The sequence below is a fragment of the Puntigrus tetrazona genome, chromosome 7 (assembly GCF_018831695.1).
Source record: "Puntigrus tetrazona isolate hp1 chromosome 7, ASM1883169v1, whole genome shotgun sequence".
In the NCBI taxonomy this organism is placed as follows: domain Eukaryota; kingdom Metazoa; phylum Chordata; class Actinopteri; order Cypriniformes; family Cyprinidae; genus Puntigrus; species Puntigrus tetrazona.
Window position 1 is genome coordinate 5314682 of NC_056705.1, and position 17500 is coordinate 5332181.

At 42.5% G+C, this 17500-nt stretch overlaps 5 protein-coding genes across 8 annotated transcripts in view; 4 read left to right on the forward strand and 1 right to left on the reverse strand.

Annotated features, from left to right (window-relative positions):
- Positions 1 to 40, forward strand: part of emc4 (ER membrane protein complex subunit 4) — a 3360-nt gene extending 3320 nt beyond the window's left edge. For both annotated transcript variants that reach the window (XM_043243375.1, XM_043243376.1), the window contains exon 6: positions 1 to 40. This exon is cut by the window's left edge and continues 120 nt beyond it. The gene's annotated coding sequence lies outside the window, so the exon portion shown is untranslated.
- A 2079-nt stretch (positions 41 to 2119) lies between these two features.
- Positions 2120 to 10369, forward strand: lpcat4 (lysophosphatidylcholine acyltransferase 4). Its single transcript, XM_043244243.1, has 13 exons — positions 2120 to 2442; positions 4377 to 4740; positions 5262 to 5374; positions 5495 to 5555; positions 5847 to 5905; positions 6074 to 6108; positions 6344 to 6395; positions 6493 to 6575; positions 7193 to 7318; positions 7820 to 7973; positions 8351 to 8443; positions 9288 to 9423; positions 9787 to 10369. Exons 1-13 carry the CDS (start codon positions 2368 to 2370, stop codon positions 9960 to 9962), a joined length of 1527 nt encoding a protein of 508 aa, XP_043100178.1. The 5' UTR covers positions 2120 to 2367; the 3' UTR covers positions 9963 to 10369.
- A 156-nt stretch (positions 10370 to 10525) lies between these two features.
- Positions 10526 to 15895, reverse strand: LOC122348620. Of its 2 annotated transcripts, none has more exons than XM_043244241.1 (5): positions 15661 to 15895; positions 12871 to 13177; positions 12290 to 12348; positions 11428 to 11648; positions 10526 to 11247 (listed from the first exon to the last, which is right to left on the reverse strand). In XM_043244241.1, the coding sequence occupies exons 2-5, from the start codon at positions 13173 to 13175 to the stop codon at positions 10948 to 10950; spliced, it is 885 nt and encodes a 294-aa protein (XP_043100176.1). In that variant the 5' UTR covers positions 13176 to 13177; positions 15661 to 15895; the 3' UTR covers positions 10526 to 10947. The 2 variants fall into 2 exon arrangements, with proteins under 2 accessions (XP_043100176.1, XP_043100175.1); XM_043244240.1 differs by having other exon boundaries at positions 12871 to 13260.
- nop10 (NOP10 ribonucleoprotein homolog (yeast)) lies at positions 13804 to 14763 on the forward strand. The gene is made up of 2 exons (XM_043244242.1): positions 13804 to 13997; positions 14433 to 14763. Exons 1-2 carry the CDS (start codon positions 13944 to 13946, stop codon positions 14571 to 14573), a joined length of 195 nt encoding a protein of 64 aa, XP_043100177.1. The 5' UTR covers positions 13804 to 13943; the 3' UTR covers positions 14574 to 14763.
- LOC122348616 (solute carrier family 12 member 6-like) overlaps positions 15025 to 17500 on the forward strand; it is a 20345-nt gene continuing 17869 nt past the window's right edge. For both annotated transcript variants that reach the window (XM_043244235.1, XM_043244236.1), the window contains exons 1-2: positions 15025 to 15159; positions 16031 to 16620. In XM_043244235.1, coding sequence (XP_043100170.1) covers positions 16425 to 16620 — 196 coding nt within the window. In that variant the 5' untranslated portion in view covers positions 15025 to 15159; positions 16031 to 16424. The remainder of the gene's footprint in view (positions 15160 to 16030; positions 16621 to 17500) is intronic.

Below are 17500 nucleotides of genomic sequence, written 5' to 3' on the forward strand. Positions count from 1 at the left end.
CACACACACACACACTCTCACACACACACACACACACACACTCACACACACACACACACACACACTCTCACTCACACACACACACACACACTCACACACTCTCACTCACACACACTCACACACTCTCACTCTCACACACACACACACACACTCTCACACACACACACACACACACACACACACTCTCACACTCACACACACTCTTACACACACACACTCACACACACACACACACACACACACACACTCTCACACACACACACACACACACTCTCACACTCACACACACTCACACTCTCACACACACACACACTCACACTAAACATTTTAACCCCACCTCTGCTGATAATTAAGTTATACTGATCATTTGTGATAACACTGATGTATTTTGTTTCGTTAATAAAGTTCATTTAACATCTTGCTGTTTTGAAGTGAAAATAGATGACATTTGACACCCTTCTGCATTAAATATCCATCACTCTTTAAGCTAAATGTATATCTTTATTTCACTTCAAATGTAAACCGTAAAGATCTATTATATGCACATATTAAAGATATTTACATTTATTTTAAACGCATTATATTAAATGTAATATATTGAGTAAATGGGGTTTATTTCGAACGCTTTTTAATATTAAAAATGATAGTGCATGAAGTGCATGAATTATTGATGTTTAGGTGAAACTCAGATCCGTTGTACAGAAGGAAAAACAGAACTTTTCATTTTAAAACATAATGGATATACATTCTTTGAGTTTCTATTGAAGTTATCTAATAGACATTTAAAATATTAAACAATAAATGCTTCTATCTAGAATTATTTTCATGTACTGTTTAGGTGAGATTATGTTTACTCAACATCTCCGGCTCATATTTAATCTTGAATTTAACTTCAGCTTTTTTCTACAGAAGCATTAGTATTCATTTAGTCTCAAATACAAATGTAAAATATTGTTTTTAATTAAAAAAACGTTTTAATATAATATTTTAGCGTACAGAGATATTCTAAAAGTATATTAATGTTCGAAACCTATATATTAAACACCCATTTCTACATAAAGAGTGAAGTATTTATCATTTATATTTGGATGAAGTTAAAACCTAAAACTTAATGTAAATCTTTAGCCTAAAGGAAATATACCGATATTTCAAAGACATATAATACACAAATATATTTAAGACATTTGTATATATCTCTACAATCAGCTAAAAGTATGAAGTGTTATAAGTTTAATTTAGTTTCTTGAAGTAGTTGTTGATGGATGTTGATGATGATCTCTGTTTAATGGAGTTTCACGCATGACTTTTCAACAATAGAGACTAAAATAGCGTGGGTTCATTACAGAGCCTTGCTGGCCGGACCGGTCTCAGGCGTTCCTCTGGTGTGTGTGTGTGTGTGTGTGTGTGTGTGTGTGTGTGTGTGTGTGTGTGTGTGTGTGTGTGTGTGTGTGAGAGGTCTCTGAACATCACCTCCACCCAGAGAACCAGCAGATCCGCTCCGGCCGGTTCCTCTCGCTCGCACACAAACACTCCTTCACAGCTGATGCCTCCTTAAACAAACTTTCTCTCTCAGGAACCGAAGCGTAAAATCACCCAGCTGATCTTTTGGGTCAAATGTGTGAGAGTTCTCATCCTTCGTTGCTGTTCGAGTTCATCGGGCACTTGAGCAGAAATTCACACAGATCAGGTTTAATGTGCGACCCCGTCTAGATGTCTCTCTGTATATCTCACACATGTTGGGCCGCGTCTAGTCCTACAGGCTAGTTTAATTTAGAGACAAAAGATTATTCTTTGAGAATAAATGAGATCTGTTTCTATGACAGCACTGGAATTGCATAGTGGTTTCTTAAAGAAAGAGTGACCACGAAAAATATCAAAAAAATAACAGCGTAATAAATGTAAGCTCTGATGAAGTTAAGTAATATTCAAAGGACGCAGTGACTGACTAGATTGAGAGTTTAGGTGGGCGGGGACAAGATGATTGTTGTGTGTTTATGGGCGGGGCCTAGTCTTATATTGTGCGCTTAGCGGGCGGGGCCTCGCTTAATGTTGCGCGCTTGGTGGGCGGGGCCTCGCTTGATGCTGTGCGCTTGGTGGGCGGGGCCTCGCTAGATGTTGTGCTTTTAGTGGGCGGGGTTCCGCGTGGAACTCTTCGGTTTCTTCTACTTAAGTTTGTGTGCGCCGACCGTTCCCGGAGGTCGAGCGCGTTCTAGTTCCGTTTTACAGCTGTGTTTTTAACCGGACGGGCTTGAGGTCGTGTCACGCAAATGCTCGTGTAGTTTTCTTTTAGCGTCACCGCCATCTTAAGTTTTTATTCGCCCGTTCCTTCGGAAGCGTTCCCTCGCTGTGCTGAAGTCTCCGGCGGTGATGTGGAAGGGGAAGTCGCACGCTCCGCACCCGTTCGTTCATGAAGTGGACCTAACGGCCGCTCGGCGGATCCAGGTGAGATCTCCGTTCATCTTCACGCGTTCCTTCCGCGCCATGACTTCGGCTGCGTGACCGACGCACGTGCCAGACCTGAACGCGCGCGTCAGGCAACATATGTTCTGCAAAAATCACCATGGCGACCGAAGTTTCTGTAACTGTGGCGGTTGTCGCTAAAGTGCTCTATTTTTAACTTAAACCTGTGTTTATATGGTGTGATTGATCGCAGCCGTTCGCTGTTGAACAGACTAAACTATTCTGTTCAGAATAACACCCGAAATAAACCCCGAACGCTTCCTGACGCACATCAGCGAGCTGTAACGCTAAATGTAACGCTGTAACGGATAGCGGTAATTCTTACTTTTTTGGTACTAAATGCTTCATAGACAACCTTTGCTATAATATAAAAACAGCTTTATGGCTCTTAAGTGATTCAGGGCTGTGATTGTGTGAAAACAAAACGGCAGGTTTACAATAAAACATGTAACAGCAGCTGAAGTGTAACGTCGTAAAAACGTATATATTTGTGTGTTATTGTAATTTTGCCCTGGCTTGAAGTCAGAAGCTTAGTATGGTTTTATGCTTGCAGACTAACTGTATCTATTATCGCTTCAGAAAATCAGCTGTTTACTACAAATAAATGAAGCCGAAAACCCATGGTAACACCACAGTAACCGTAGTTTTTCCGCTAGATGTTGTTAAAACATGGCGCTTGTTTTTAAACTGTGGTTATGGAAATCCAATATGGCAAAAAATGTTATTAAACCTTTAACCATGGTTAATTTCAGTGCTGTCAAATGATTAATATCGATTGTAATATTGTGCATATTTATTATGTTTATATATTAAATATACTGATATGATATAAATTATATGAATATAAACGTAAATGCATGTGAATATAAAAAAATACTGTATGTTTGTGTCTGCGTATATTTATCCTATTATGTATACATAACACTTTTCAAAACAATTAGTCATTAGTCAGCATTAATAAATATTCATGAGGGGTGTTTTGGCTCGGAGTATGGTTACTGTGGTGAATTTTATTTGCATTTCCTTTTTTAAATATAATTATGACTTATTTCAGCTTCCAAGTTATTTTATTGTAGAGTCAGCTAGTCATCTCGTGCAGCCCTGATTTCTGTTTGTACATGTCTGCTGTACATTGCCTCACTTCGAAAACAAAATATTAATTAAGTTTCAGATTGAGACGGTGCGAGAAGAAACCGCGTAAAGTAATCGTTCAGAAACCAGCTCAACCAGTCGGATCGCTGCTGATCTAAATTGGCTCGGTAGTGCTTATGAAATTGATTTGCCATTTGTTTTAAAATCCTTTAATAATCTGGCACCCTCCTGTCTGTCTGATTAATACAAGGAAGTACGTCTCAGCCTGGATCACGGCTAGATGCGAGAGAGGTGTGTTTGCAAGAGTTGAGACGATTTAACGACCTTTCTTTATCAGAGCTTTGCAATCTGCGCATGAGAAAAATATTCTGAATTTAATTATGCAACACTCTGGTCAACTGATGTTCTTTATTCGTGCTTAATAAAAACATGAAATGAACCAGGTAAAAACTGAGTCTACCTGCTCTGTCAGGAATAAATGTATGTATCGTGAAAACAGACATTAAAAGCCGGTCGTTTGCGAGTGCGAGGTGGATTCTGAGCGTAGTTTTGAACAGCAGATGGACCTAAAATAATCATTCATAAAGGTGTGTTTTGTAAATTGTTTTTGCTTAAGATGCTGACATGGCATTAAATCAAAATATACTGCTACTAAAAGCATTCTGATAAACGATGCTTCGGCGCTTTTCTGTACGTTAAGTGCTGGACGACACGATCTACGCTAAACGTGCTCTACGACACGATCTGACCAGCTGAAGCACTATATGATGTAATCTGTCTTTCTCTCTATCGAGTGTGTTGACTGAAGTGTCTCTCTCTCTCAGGGGATGGTTCTGGGCGTGGTTCTGTTTCCTGTGCGCATCACCCTGGCCACGCTCTTCTTCCTGCTCATGTGGCCCATCGCTCGTCTGCGATTGGCCGGTCTGTCGGCGGCGGAGCGGGCGGAGCCTGTGCGGGGCTGGCGCTGGTGGCTCTTCCATCACATCATGCTCTTCCTCAGCCGCGCCGTCTTCTTCTCCATGGGCTTCCTGTGGATTAAGGTCAAAGGTCGTCAGGCGGGGGTGAAGGAGGCTCCGGTGTTGGTCGTAGCTCCACACAGTGGCTTCCTGGACATGCTGGTGCTTTGCGCGACGGGTCTGCCGATGGTGGTGTCACGGTCAGAGAACTGCAGACTGCCGGTCATCGGAGGTGAGGTCCACTTCTGATCCCTCAACACAAACCTTTCAGATTAAGTTCAAGAGCGGCATATATTATATTATATTATATATCGGTGTATGAGAGTACTTATTTTTGAGAGTTTATGCACAAAGCAATTAAGTGTTTTGATCATAAACTTGCTTAGTTTTGACACATGTCTCATAAAACAAAACTTCTCATTAGATCTGCTGTAGTTTGTGTTTTGAATAACATTATCCGAGACATTTGCATTTAGAGAATTATTGAGTTCCGTTCAACTTATTCCTTAACGTTTTCTTTTCTTCGTCTTAAAAGGTATTACATTGATCTTCATCAAACCTGCAGAAATCTTCAAAACAAAGGGTTTTACTGATGTTTAATATTGTAGAGTTGAACGTGAAAATCTTGTGTTAAACAGACCTTATTTCAGTAAACCCACTGAGTTTAGAGCGATGTACTGCTGAAGTGTGTGAAAGCAAAGAAGGTAGATGTATCGATGGTGTGTGTGTGTGTGTGTGTGTGTGTGTGTTCAGCGCTGCTGGAGTTCAATCAGTCTGTGATCGTGAGTCGAAAAGATCCTCAGTCCAGGAAGAAATGTGTGTCTCAGATCTGTGAGAGAGTCACGTCTGACGCCCACTGGCCTCAGGTACACACACACACACACACACTCTCTCTCTCTCACACACACACACACACACACACACTCTCTCTCCTGTGTAACACACGTACGGTTTGATCTCATTTTGTGCTCCATTTCTCTCGGCAGATGCTCATGTTTCCAGAAGGAACAACAACTAACGGCCGAGCTCTGATTAAATTTAAACCTGGTACGACACACACACACACACACACAAGTGACAGTAAAGACAATTATAAAGTTACAGTAGATTTCGGTTTCAAATGAATGCTGTTCTGTTGATCTTTGTATTTGTCTGTTTCCTGGAGCACAACTGTTTTTTAGCATTGATAATAATCAGAAATGTTTCTCGAGCAGCAAATCAGCAGTAATGATGCTGAAAACTCAGTTCTGATCACAGAAATAAACGGCTTTGAGTCTTGTTTCAGGCCGATGAGCAGATCTCTGCGAGTGTGTTAAGGTCATGTTTGTTTTGTACCAGGAGCGTTTCTGGCCGGTGTTCCCGTCCAGCCCGTGCTGCTCCGCTACCCTGGAGAACCGGTGAGTCCGAGCACATGCCTGCCACGGATAAAATTAGCCGCATTTATGTAAGCTCTGGATGAGTGTACATGATCAGGACAGTCGTCTGAAATAGACACTAGAGAAGAGCTCGAGTAAATAAACTATTATAACCTCGCTTCATAAAACACGCTTCCAATGTGTTCACAGGACACGGTTCGCTGGACCTGGAAAGGGCTGACGTGGTGAGGAGCCATTGTTCTTTCTGTTAATAATTGACTGTCAGTAATGCAGTACTTCTCCTAAACCCAGGTGTGTGTGTGTGTGTGTGTGTGTGTGTGTGTGTGTGTGTGTGTGTGTGTGTGTGTGTGTGTGTGTGTGTGTGTGTGTGTGTGTGTGTGTGTGTGTGTGTGTGTGTGTGTGTGTGTGTGTGTGTGTGTGTGTGTGTGTGTGTGTGTGTGTGTGTGTGTGTGTGTGTAGGCTCGCAGCTCTGTGGCACACCTCTCAGATCTACACCAGCGTCACCGTGGAGGTGGGTTCCGCGCCGCAGCCAATCACGTCCAGCGCTGCTTCAGCTCTGACCAATAGAACGGCGCTCAGTAACCCTTCTGTGCTCTGATTGGTTGCAGTTCCTGCCCGTCTACGTGCCGTCGCAGGAGGAGAAACAGAACCCAGAGTTATACGCTGAGAACGTACAGAAGGTCATGGCTCAGTAAGTCTGGATGATTTACCATGTTTTATACAGACCGCAAGTCCTCATGGGAGACGGGCCTCAGGGTGACTTCAGTGCATGCAGGGCATGGTTTTGCGGCAGGAACGCATCACTGAAGGTCGAATGGTGCGATTTTATAATTTGTTTTTCACGATTGATGTGAGAGAGAGCTCACTGAAGACATTCAAGCATATTGCTTGTAATAAAACTAAAATAAAAGTTAGGTAGTCATAACAACAAAAAATTAACTACGTTTAAAAACGCAAAAAAGTTAAAATGTAAAACATAAATGGGCAGTACAAGAAAACAAAACAAAAAAAGATGTGCCGCAGATTAAAATTTTATGTGACTTAAACTTTAATCTTTATATACTCTTGTAGTATTAATTAAATTATAATAATTCCTCATTTAATTTACTTTAACATTTCGGTTTTGTTAATGACCACCAAAACATACAATGTTTTTCATCTGACGTTTACGTTTTTAGTAGTTTTAGTTTATTTTAATCATCGCAGTACTCCTGTCTTCACTTCTGTTCAGACTAGAAAGATGATAATAATATGGTTTAGACTCATTTCTAGTATTGATATAAGAATCTCTTGTGTGTTTTCTCGTAGAGCTCTCAATGTTCCCGCCACTGATTATGTGATGGAGGGCCGTTTTCCTGTGAAGAAACTGGGAAACCTCTCACTTCCCCTGGAGCCTCCGGCACAGGAAACACTCCGCCTGCTCCATGAACACAGGTGTGTGTGTGCGTGCGCGTGCGAGTGTGTGTGCGCGTCTGCGAGTGTGTGTGTGTGCGCGTGTGCGAGTGTGTGTGGCAAGCGCGTGTGAGTGCGTGCAGTGTGTGTGTGTGGAGTGTGTGTGTGCGTGCAGAGAGCGTGTGCGCGAGAGTGAGCGAGCGAGAGTGTGTGCGCGTGTGTGCGAGAGTGCTGTGAGCGCAGAGTGAGTGAGTGAGTGTAAGAGTGCGAGAGCGAGTGTGTGTGGCGAGAGCGAGTGTGTGTGCGCGTGCGAGAGCGAGTGTGTGTGTGTGCGAGAGCGAGTGTGTGTGTGTGTGGCGCGCGTGCGAGAGCGAAGGTGAGAGTGCAAGCGCTGAGAGAGTGCGAGAGTGAGTGGGTGAGAGCGCTGTGAGCGCAGAGTGAGGGAGTGTGAGAGTGTGTGCGCCGTGAGTGCGCGAGTGCTGAGAGAGTGAGTGGGTGAGTGAAAGAGTGCGAGAGCGTGTCTCACACTCTGTGGTTCTACAGTCTCTCTAGCAGTCACGTGGAGGCGGTGATGAACCGGATGATTGACAGCTGTCAGTCAGGAGAGAGCACCATGGTAACGGTCGATCACCTGACGGATCTTCTGGGGCTGAAGGACAGACAGACAGGTGTAAAGATCTGCTCGCTTTACTCCAAGGTAACTCGGTGTGAGATGGAGCTCATCATTTATTAGATCCACAGGGGCGATAAATGCCTTGTATTCAAATTCACTGCAGTCCTACCATAGCTTAGAGACACCGATTTAAAGAGACAGTGCAGCTAAATATCAACATTCATATCAGTTCTCTCCCTCGTTTAGTTTTCTTTGTACCTGTATAAGTTTCGTTCTTCTGTTATTTCTGTGGAAGCCAATAGTGATTTGTTTTAAATATGGCTGATACACGAGTGTGTTTGTGCTGCTTTTTTAGTTCAGAAGCAAATAATATGATTCTTACAAATAATTCAACATTTTTCAAGCACACAAGATGCTTTCATGCTTCTGAGCAGGACAAAAGCAGATCTGTGTGTTTTCAGGACGATACGGTGGATCTGAGGCAGATCTGTCTGAGTGTTTCTGCTGTGTCTGGGTTCAGGAGTCTGGAGTCTCTCATACACACCGCGTTCACGGTGAGTGTGTGTGTGTGTGTGTGTGTGTGTGGATGGGTGTGCCGTGTTATCAAGTTGTTTGTTCTGACTGAGGTGTCGACATACATGACTGTTTTACAGTATGCTATTAAAAATTACTGAGAAAATATTTACAGACAAGGCCTGAAATGAACTGTTGCCAAGCATGAAGTAACTCCTGCTGGAGTCTGGTGTGGTTCTGTCCTGCAGCACGCTTCATTTACACACAAACAGCTCAGGACAGCAGGGTTTTCAGTCTGAATGCTCTTAGCTCTAAGTAGCTTATAAAATGCATTTTAACACGTATAACACCCGGCAAAATCTTTTGTAATGAGAATGCTTTGCTGACAACATTTACAGTCATTCTTATTTATTTTGAATTAAAATGAAATATTGCAGTTTTTACTGTAGTTCTGTAAACAATTACTATCACTAAATATGAAGATTCCTTGTTACTGAACTGAATGATATCTCTTATATAATTATTTCTATATGAATATTTATTTAATAAATTAAACGTTCATGTAATAATCACAACTAGATTTTTGGTTTGATTAAAAAATATAATCGTATTATGAATTGCATCAAAATAAAACTTCTGTAAGGTTTTAAAGTGAAATAAAATATTTTTTAGTATTTTATTTGTATTTGAAATTATTACTATTTTTTTTTTTTACTGTACAATAGAATTATATTAGTTTCCCCAGTGCAGTCACCACCATTCCTGTTTGTCATCAGACAGATTAAAAGTCACTCACCATTGTGTGTGTGTTGTCAAAGTGTGTGTGACTCAGATTAAAAGCATCCCTCAGGAGAGTTCAAATGTTTGTGTGTGTGTGTGTGGCAGTGGTTCGATGCAGACCAGGATGGCGTGTTGAGCGCAGACGATCTGTCCGGCCTGATGGGGGCGCTGCTGGGTGTCCCTCAGTACTTCATCACAGAGATGTTCACGGCGCTGACCAGCAGGGGGCGACCCACCGAAGGTAAAGACCGCTGCCCTTCAGCTGGGGTCAGCCATATTCATCATCTACAGTAACACTGTAACCGCCGGTTTAACTGTATACACGCTTATAATATCTCGGATATCATATCTTATAGAAGCGTAGCGTTTGGTTCCTGATCGAATCAGTTTTTGAACGAGTCACTGGTTCAGTGATCCATTCACAAACGTTATGAACACACAGTTTGAATGAATGATTCAGTGAATCACATTAGTGTCAAATATATCTTTTGTACGAAAATGCAATATGCAAATGTCGCTCAATATATAGATATATCGCTAGTTTGAGGCTGTAATGCTGATATTAGACTGTCGTGTGCTGATTATGTATTTATCTCTCCTAAAGCTTCTCTGCGAGACTTGCTGACGACGCATCCGGTTTATCGCAGAGTTATTAGCGACTATCTCCGCTGCAGCGGGCCCGCGGACGGAAACCACAACGGCATTCCCAACGGAAAGGCCAACGGCAACAACAACGGGATTTATACCGGTTACGGAGCGAGCGGTACGAAGTCCGACTGAAGCTGCGCCGCCGTACTGGGACGAACATCTTCAGACGTGCCGCATCTTTCTAGCGAGCCGAGTGTTAGCGCACGCTAACTAGCATGGACGGTGAGCACGAGTCCAGGGTCGGGTCGAGGTTCTGTTTACGCGCGTACGAATGATTTCTTTCTTGAGCGTTACTCTTAATTTGTGTTTTTGCTGGGAATGATACTGTGAGAATATGCCACCACTACATGTGCCTTGGAACAAAAGCCTATATAGATATATATATATATTTTATCAAGAAGTCTGTTTGTGTATTTAAAACTGTATATTTTTGTCATTTTAAGCTTTGTATATCAGAAAAACCAAAGACTGCACTGCGAAGGATTTGGGCCGAAGTGTCATATTTTATACTTTTTAATATATTAAAATTCTTAAATAAAGACGTGATGTTTGTGTGTAGTTTGTCACGCCTCGGGAGCTCATTTCATCCATCTTTTCTCTAACGCCTCTTTCTGGTCGCCTCTTTCTTCTCAATCGTTGACGCACTTGTCTTGCGACGGAAAATCAGCACGATCCTCTCCGACCGACGGATTAGTGTTGTTTCTTTCAGAGCCGCTCCTTCACAACATCGATACGTCTCAGCACAGTCTCTGTTTTTGTCACTCGTTCCTTCTGAACATGATATTTAGCCGTTTTAAACCTCTTTATTTTTATCATCCAATTTTCGCCTTCTATGTCATCTCTTATGTTTTTATTATTTTCATTAACATTATTTTCCTCTATTTGGTCAATCTTGAGTGATTCCTTTAGGTTTCTCTGTTTTATTAGTTTGTTTGTTTGTTTTTTTTCATCCGGACCGTCTAAATCCATTTTATTATTTTTTTTTTTTGCCCTTCCTATGTTGGTATATTCCTCCAGTTTTGGTTCGCCGTGTTTTCTTGTCCTCCGCTCACAGGGGTTTCTGGTGGTCCTGGGTCATGTTTTAGGCTGAGGAATGTTGCATGATGGGACTTGTAGTTTAGAATTTTGATTTTTGTAGTTCAGAATCCAATTCATCGGCACACAAAGTCTCATTTCCATCCGTTTCTGAAAGAAGAGCTTCTTGGACTGAAGCGTTCAGATGGCTTTGGACTCTTCGGCCCTCGGGGTTCGCTAGCGGAGCTTCAGTAAACGGGTCTTTGTTGTTATCCAGAACCGGTTCCGGTATGTTCTCCGTCCTTAAGGGTCTGGAGTCACGCTGGACCTCGACCGGCTCGGGATCATCCTTCAAGACGTCTGAGGAGAGCAGAGAGTGGATGTAGTCCATGTCCAGACCAGCCTGAAAGACGAGAAGAAAAGCTCCATGAATGCTAAACAAGGCGACGAGAGAGATAAAGCTGCTTCGTGAGGCCTTTTTCGCCCAAATGATTCCATAAAGAAGGTCCTTCCTGCTTCACTAAGGAGAAAAAAAGGTTTTTCGGATTATAAAAGCTTCACTTTTTGGAGGAGCGTGCTGTACCTCGGTGGAGGATGGGCTGTCGTCCAGCAGCTGGTTGAGGAACGGCGCGCAAACGTCCTCCTCATCCCTGACCTCTGACCCGCCGGCGACCTTTGACCCCAGAGCGTCCATGACCTGGGAGTACTCGGCCAGCGCGCTCTCGGCCAGGTCCTGGAGAGGAGGGTCTGTTTTACGTCTTCGAGCGGTCTTCACTTTCCTTGAGCTGCGCTGCGGACGGAGACCTGGAGGACGAGCTCAGATCTCACACTCAGACGCTTCTCAGGGGAGTTCAACGCCTATGAACTTAACAACATGCCCTGTAGTTGTGCTTTTAGTGTACTGAACACATGCTCAACTCGTTTTGTTCTTCAATCTCACAGACGTGACGAAGAACCATTAAAGCTATACTTTGTATATTTGCTCTAAAGTGAACTCTTGTAAGTATACTTTAGGTGCGCTTGAACTGTTTTGCATTTAAAGACCGATATTATATTGATCCGATAATGCATTTTAGACTTTTATTAAGATATCTTAATAATATAGATATACTAAGAAATGTGTACAAGTAATATGCCAACTAAAGTTTAATTTAATATCTTTTTTTTACATCAGTCTGTTAGTAAATATGATAGATTTGAACTATACTATAAATTAAATGCACTTTTGAGTACATAGGGATCGAATGTAAAATGTATCAATGTTTTATTTATTATTTCAAATAAACTGCGTGCATTTTCATATGATGCTCGAGAGAAAAAGAGCTTTTTACCTAATTAAAATAAATATCGGTTCAGTATTTCATGCTACAGTATAATACACTTTACTCCAGCGTGGTTTAAAGACGCTAGCGTTTGCTATGAATAACGTTAAAATGAACCCTGACCTTTGCCGTCAGCGTCTGCTCTGTTGGTGTTCCTGTCCTGTTCTCGTATCTCAACGAAGCTGCAGAAATATAGAGAAACCCCTGTGTGTCAGACCTGCTCTCAAACCATTCATCACAATACAAATAAATGTTTTTATTTAAATATACATGTGTGCACTGTGTATATTATATGTGATAATTCACCCAAATGTCTATACATTAAATACATATCAGATAAATTAGAAATGTGAATATTTGGAGAATATATACTTTACTGTATGGGTGTGTTTGAATAATAATAATATATAAAGTACACAAAAACATAGATTTATTAATTTTAATCATTTGACAGCATTACAGAATTTTATGAAACGATAAAATATAATAGATTATACTATTAATAAATAGTAGTAAAAATGTGTGACACTTAATGTGTTAATTGTAATAAATGAATAAATAATGCACAATAAAAACATAAAAAGCATACATATAAACAATTTGTAATTTATTTATTAATTACATGAATTATATTACATACTAAACACATAAAATACTACTAAATAAGAAAAAAAAAACAATGCTGTAAGATCCTCTGTACTCACGTGAAGCAGCGGGGCAGAGGAAGATGACCCCCCGTCCAGATCATCTGAGGAGCGGGGAAGAGCTCCACACAGGGGTCTGTACGGGGCCCCGGAGCCGGCCAAGACGTGAAGACTGGGCAGAAGAGCCTGCGACGAGCCGCTGAGACACCGCCGAACACACCAGGACTCTCACGAGGAACTAAAACAAGCCCCGAGGCGTGAGGACGGACGAGAAGAGGAGCCGGGAAACACGGGCCCCGAGGAAGAGCGGGGGAGATCTTCATCAGACGGTCATCCTCAGCTGAAGGAGCATCGCTGGACCTCATCTCTGAGATGAACATTAACTACAGCTCACTCACGAGATCTGGATTACGGTTCAGATAAAGGCCATGCGTCTTGTTTCTAAAGCAGCTTTAAAACAGAAGCTGACCATCAAATACAACCTGACCGTAAAAATACAACATGACAGATATTTAGCAAAATTACATTGATCCAAAACCATTTATTGTACTATAGCTCATTTCTAATCCTATACTAATTGATATTTCACATCGCCATAGTCAAAGGAAAAAATGGCTAAATATGAAGAATAGCAACCTTTTTTTTTTAACCGAATTCAGTCGAGCGTCTTTCGTTGAGGATCTGATTAATTCATAGAAAAGACTGAAGCAAAGCGGATTTGAAGAGTTAACAAACCTGCTTCAGTTTGTCTCTGAGAAGCAGAAAACAGATTTAAACCGCTCTCTTTCGAAAACAAACACACTTCGTGCAACTTTAGACAAACAAATTAATTGATGCTCAAAATGTTTTTGTAGCGTGTTAAACGGCTGTTTTTTATATGTATCGATGTTTATTTACGTCAATGTTTATTTATGTCGTACAGTAGGTGGCGGTCTTTCTTCACATACTTGACTAGCAAAAAAAACTAGCAAAACACTCGATTTCCCATGCTCCCTTGCGCGGAGACGCACACTTCCGGTTTGTTCGGTTTCGCTCTCGCACGTGGGGTTTTCGCCGCTCGCTACTTTGCGGGATATAAACCTGCTTTCAGCTCAGAAATCGGTGAAATAAACCCGGTGTGTGATCACTTCATCATGTTCCTGCAGTACTATCTGAACGAGAACGGCGAAAGGGTTTATACTCTGAAGGTGAGTCTGTTTTTTCCGCTGTAAACACGGCGCTTTGGCCATAATGCGACACGTACACGACACAAAGTAGGTGTTTTAAACATTGTAGCGTTATGAGTTCAACACCATAACGACTGCATTTGTTTAAAGTATTGTGTAAGTGGCTTCGGCTTATAAAATCCTTTTTAACGTTCCGGGAACGTTAGTTTATGGTTCCCTCAACGTTCTTATTTGGTTTACCAAAAATATCCAAATAGAAACTTTCCTTAGTGATCATTCAGTACCATCCCAATAAACACACTATTGTTGCTGTAGTAAATAACTAATGTAATTAGTAAAAATCATAATACTACGCAATTTTAATTGTATATTTTCTTAAAAGCTGTACTAGTTGTTATTGCATACTGTCATATACGTGAATTAAGAAATAAATGCTATTTATGTGTTTTTCTGCAGAAACTGGACCCGAGCGACCAGCCCACCAGCTCTGCGCATCCGGCCCGCTTCTCACCGGACGACAAGTTCTCCAGACACCGAGTGACCATCAAGAAGCGCTTCGGCCTGCTGCTGACTCAACAACCACGACCTGTGCTCTGAACGGGCCCCGGGCCCAGCCGCAGTGGACTGGACACAATTCATTATTTTTACACGAAAAATGTAATTTTCATTACTTTAAATATGGCATCCTTATTTGTTGTTGACCTTGATGTTTAGTTTATTCACGTTGCAAACGTATGACTACGTAAATGAATCTTCATGTGTAGTAAAATAAAATGAGTGAATTTTTTTTTTTTGTGTTGCATATTTATCTGGAAAATTAAATAAAATGCAAAAAGGTATACTAAATATACAAAACAAGCAAAAAAAATATATAATATTAATATATATATATATATATATATATATATATATATATATATATATATAAACAAAAAATGTACATTATAAATTTGAAGTGAAAAGCTAGTTTCTTAATAACGAAACAATAACGCTGAGGACTACATTTCCCGGCGACGCATCCTGCGTGCATACGTCACGGCGTCAAAGAGCGTGCCTCTCGCGCGTTTACGCCGCAGTCAGTCAGACGTGCTGATTTTGACGGTCAGAAGCCGGAGCGATAAACAGAGCGGATTTCATTCGTCCAGGAGCCGGTGTCCAGCGGATCAGTGACCGCACCGCGGAGGTAAACGAGCGGCTGCTGTCTGACGCGAGCAAGGCGACCGTTAGCGCGGGTTTTCTGTGTGTTCACGCGCTCGAACGTCTTGAAGGGATCTGGCGCGCGCGTCTTCCGAGGTGCACCCGTTGTCGTTATTAGTTACATAAAGAGTTCGCTATGCTGTGTGCCGCTCTTCTGTCAGGCGTGCGCCTGTGATCTGATTATAATTGGCTTAATGGAGGCGCTCGTAGAAAGTGTCGCAGGAGCTAGCCGGTCAGTGTTGCCAAACCTAGCGAGCTCCCTTCATAGACAGCACCGCGAGCAGCTGAACCCCGCGAGCGGCATACTTTAAGAAACCTACTACGGAACGACGCTCCTGAATGCCTTCTGTGTGAAAAGCTCCCTTCGATGCCCAGAAATACCGTAACAAAGCGTGTTTATTACCCCTAACTGCTAAAGGTTAATCATTATTTATGTATAATTATGACGTGTATATGTATGGAAATGTGCGTTTTTTGCTATACTTACTCGTGACGTAACATGCGCTTTTTATTTGTAGGAAGAAAATATCTCGTCCCTCAATAGGCAACAAGGTGCTGCATATTGATAAAATATAAATAGAGCATCTAAACCGGATTTCTCCAGCCCAAGACCAGCTAGAACCGTTTAAAACCAGTCTTCTGTATTTGTGTGTATTGACATTGTGCTCTTTTTGTTCTGTTTCTTTTCCTCTTTCTCTCTCTCTCACACACACACACACACTCTCTCTCTCTCTCTCACACACACACATACATACACACACACACACACACTCTCTCTCTCTCTCTCTCTCTCTCTCTCTCTCACACACACACACACACACACTCACACACTCTCTCTCTCGTTTTAAATCCGTCAGATTGCCGTGTTTGTCATGACAGCGTTTTGCATCAACCGGCCTTCATGCATTTTGGGTCCCAGCAGAGGAAGGTTAATTTTTCATAAGCTGTCAGATGGTTTAGTGCGGAGGTTTTCATTACGGTTCTGCCCCGGTCTGTGCTGACGCGTCAGAAACCAGATTCAAGCCGCAGCGGCTGATCTGAGCACAAACCAGGAGATACTAGCACCGCTGCCTTCTGAGGGAGAACGATTCAACGCCCTCCTGTGCAGTGATCACACACACACACACACACACTCTCTCTCAGATTCATGGCGGCGCATCGGGCCGTGAGCTGAGCCGCTCCTCGCCGCAGCGGGGCCCCGGGGCCGTCACCCTGTCGGAGCCGCAGCAGCAGCCGGCGGCGCGGGAAGCCATGGCCTCGTCTGTGCGCTTCACCGTCACGCCGACCAAAGCGGAGGACCTGCCGGACACGTCGCCGGACGTCAGCTCGCGCTCCAGCGCCAGGGTCCGCTTCGGCTCCCGGGAGAGCGTGAACCGCAGCGAGGCGTCCGGAGGGGCCGCCACCTCGGCCGGGGCCGACACGCCGGAGCGCAGCCAGCTCGAGCACGGTGAGGTGAACTCTTTCTCTGACAGACTCCGTGTCCTCACTGTGACTCACGGTCCAGCCTTCTGTCAAAAAACGAATCGTTCAAATATTATTTAAAATTAAAATGCACATTTGAATGCAAAAAAACATTGCACTTAAATGTCTTTCTGGTCTGATCCAGTCCACTAGACGCAGCGCTGCTACATCGTTCGTTCACAATATCGCGAAAAAAAAGCATAAATGCTGAAAAGTTTCCTACGTTTTAGACATTAGAGGGACATGACCGCTGCACTCGAGACAAGGGTTTAGAAAGCATTTATTAAAACATGTCTCAGGACTTTCCTCATTGGGGACATTGGAGTTTAAAAACATGACTTTACTTCAAGCGCACTGAAGGTGTTATTTTATTGCTTTGTGAAAACACGCGTTAGTAATATTTTGCTCCTGCGCCCTCTTGTGGCCAAAGGCAACCGAAATGATGCCTTTTAATTCGAATACCGATAATATTTAAGAACAAATGTAGTTTTTCTGCCGTTTTGGGAGCCTCAGTATGCATGTGAATGAAAACCGTCTAATGTTTCGGACCGTAATGTGGATCCAGAAAGGCCTGGGAAGCTCTGAAAGAACTGACCCAAGTCCTGCTGCAGCTTTGCTTTGATAATATTACTATAATGTGATAAAAACGTGATTTTTCTATGTTTTTTTCCCCTTCAGGTATGCTTTCAATTCTGTGCATTACTGTGAAAGCGGTCTCTTAAAGTAATAACAGCAGGATGGGTTCTGATCGAGTGTAGGGTGTATCCTTCAGAAAGAGATTCCAGGGAGAAGTAGACTAGACGAGCACACTGTGCAGTAAGCAGGACGTGTTCCCTAACGAGGGTGTGGACTCGCATGTGCAATAT

Coding starts and splice junctions, on each gene's coding strand:
- lpcat4 (XM_043244243.1), top strand. CDS start 2,368: ATGTGGAAGGGGAAGTCGCACGCTCCGCACCCGTTCGTTCATGAAGTG. Junction 4,741..5,261: donor CAGACTGCCGGTCATCGGAG/GTGAGGTCCACT, acceptor GTGTGTGTTCAG/CGCTGCTGGAGTTCAATCAG. Junction 6,576..7,192: donor GTACAGAAGGTCATGGCTCA/GTAAGTCTGGAT, acceptor GTTTTCTCGTAG/AGCTCTCAATGTTCCCGCCA.
- LOC122348620 (XM_043244240.1), bottom strand. CDS start 13,190: ATGTTCATCTCAGAGATGAGGTCCAGCGATGCTCCTTCAGCTGAGGAT. Junction 11,649..12,289: donor AGCAGACGCTGACGGCAAAG/GTCAGGGTTCAT, acceptor CTCGTCCTCCAG/GTCTCCGTCCGCAGCGCAGC. Junction 11,248..11,427: donor ACAGCCCATCCTCCACCGAG/GTACAGCACGCT, acceptor CTCGTCTTTCAG/GCTGGTCTGGACATGGACTA.
- nop10 (XM_043244242.1), top strand. CDS start 13,944: ATGTTCCTGCAGTACTATCTGAACGAGAACGGCGAAAGGGTTTATACT. Junction 13,998..14,432: donor AAAGGGTTTATACTCTGAAG/GTGAGTCTGTTT, acceptor GTTTTTCTGCAG/AAACTGGACCCGAGCGACCA.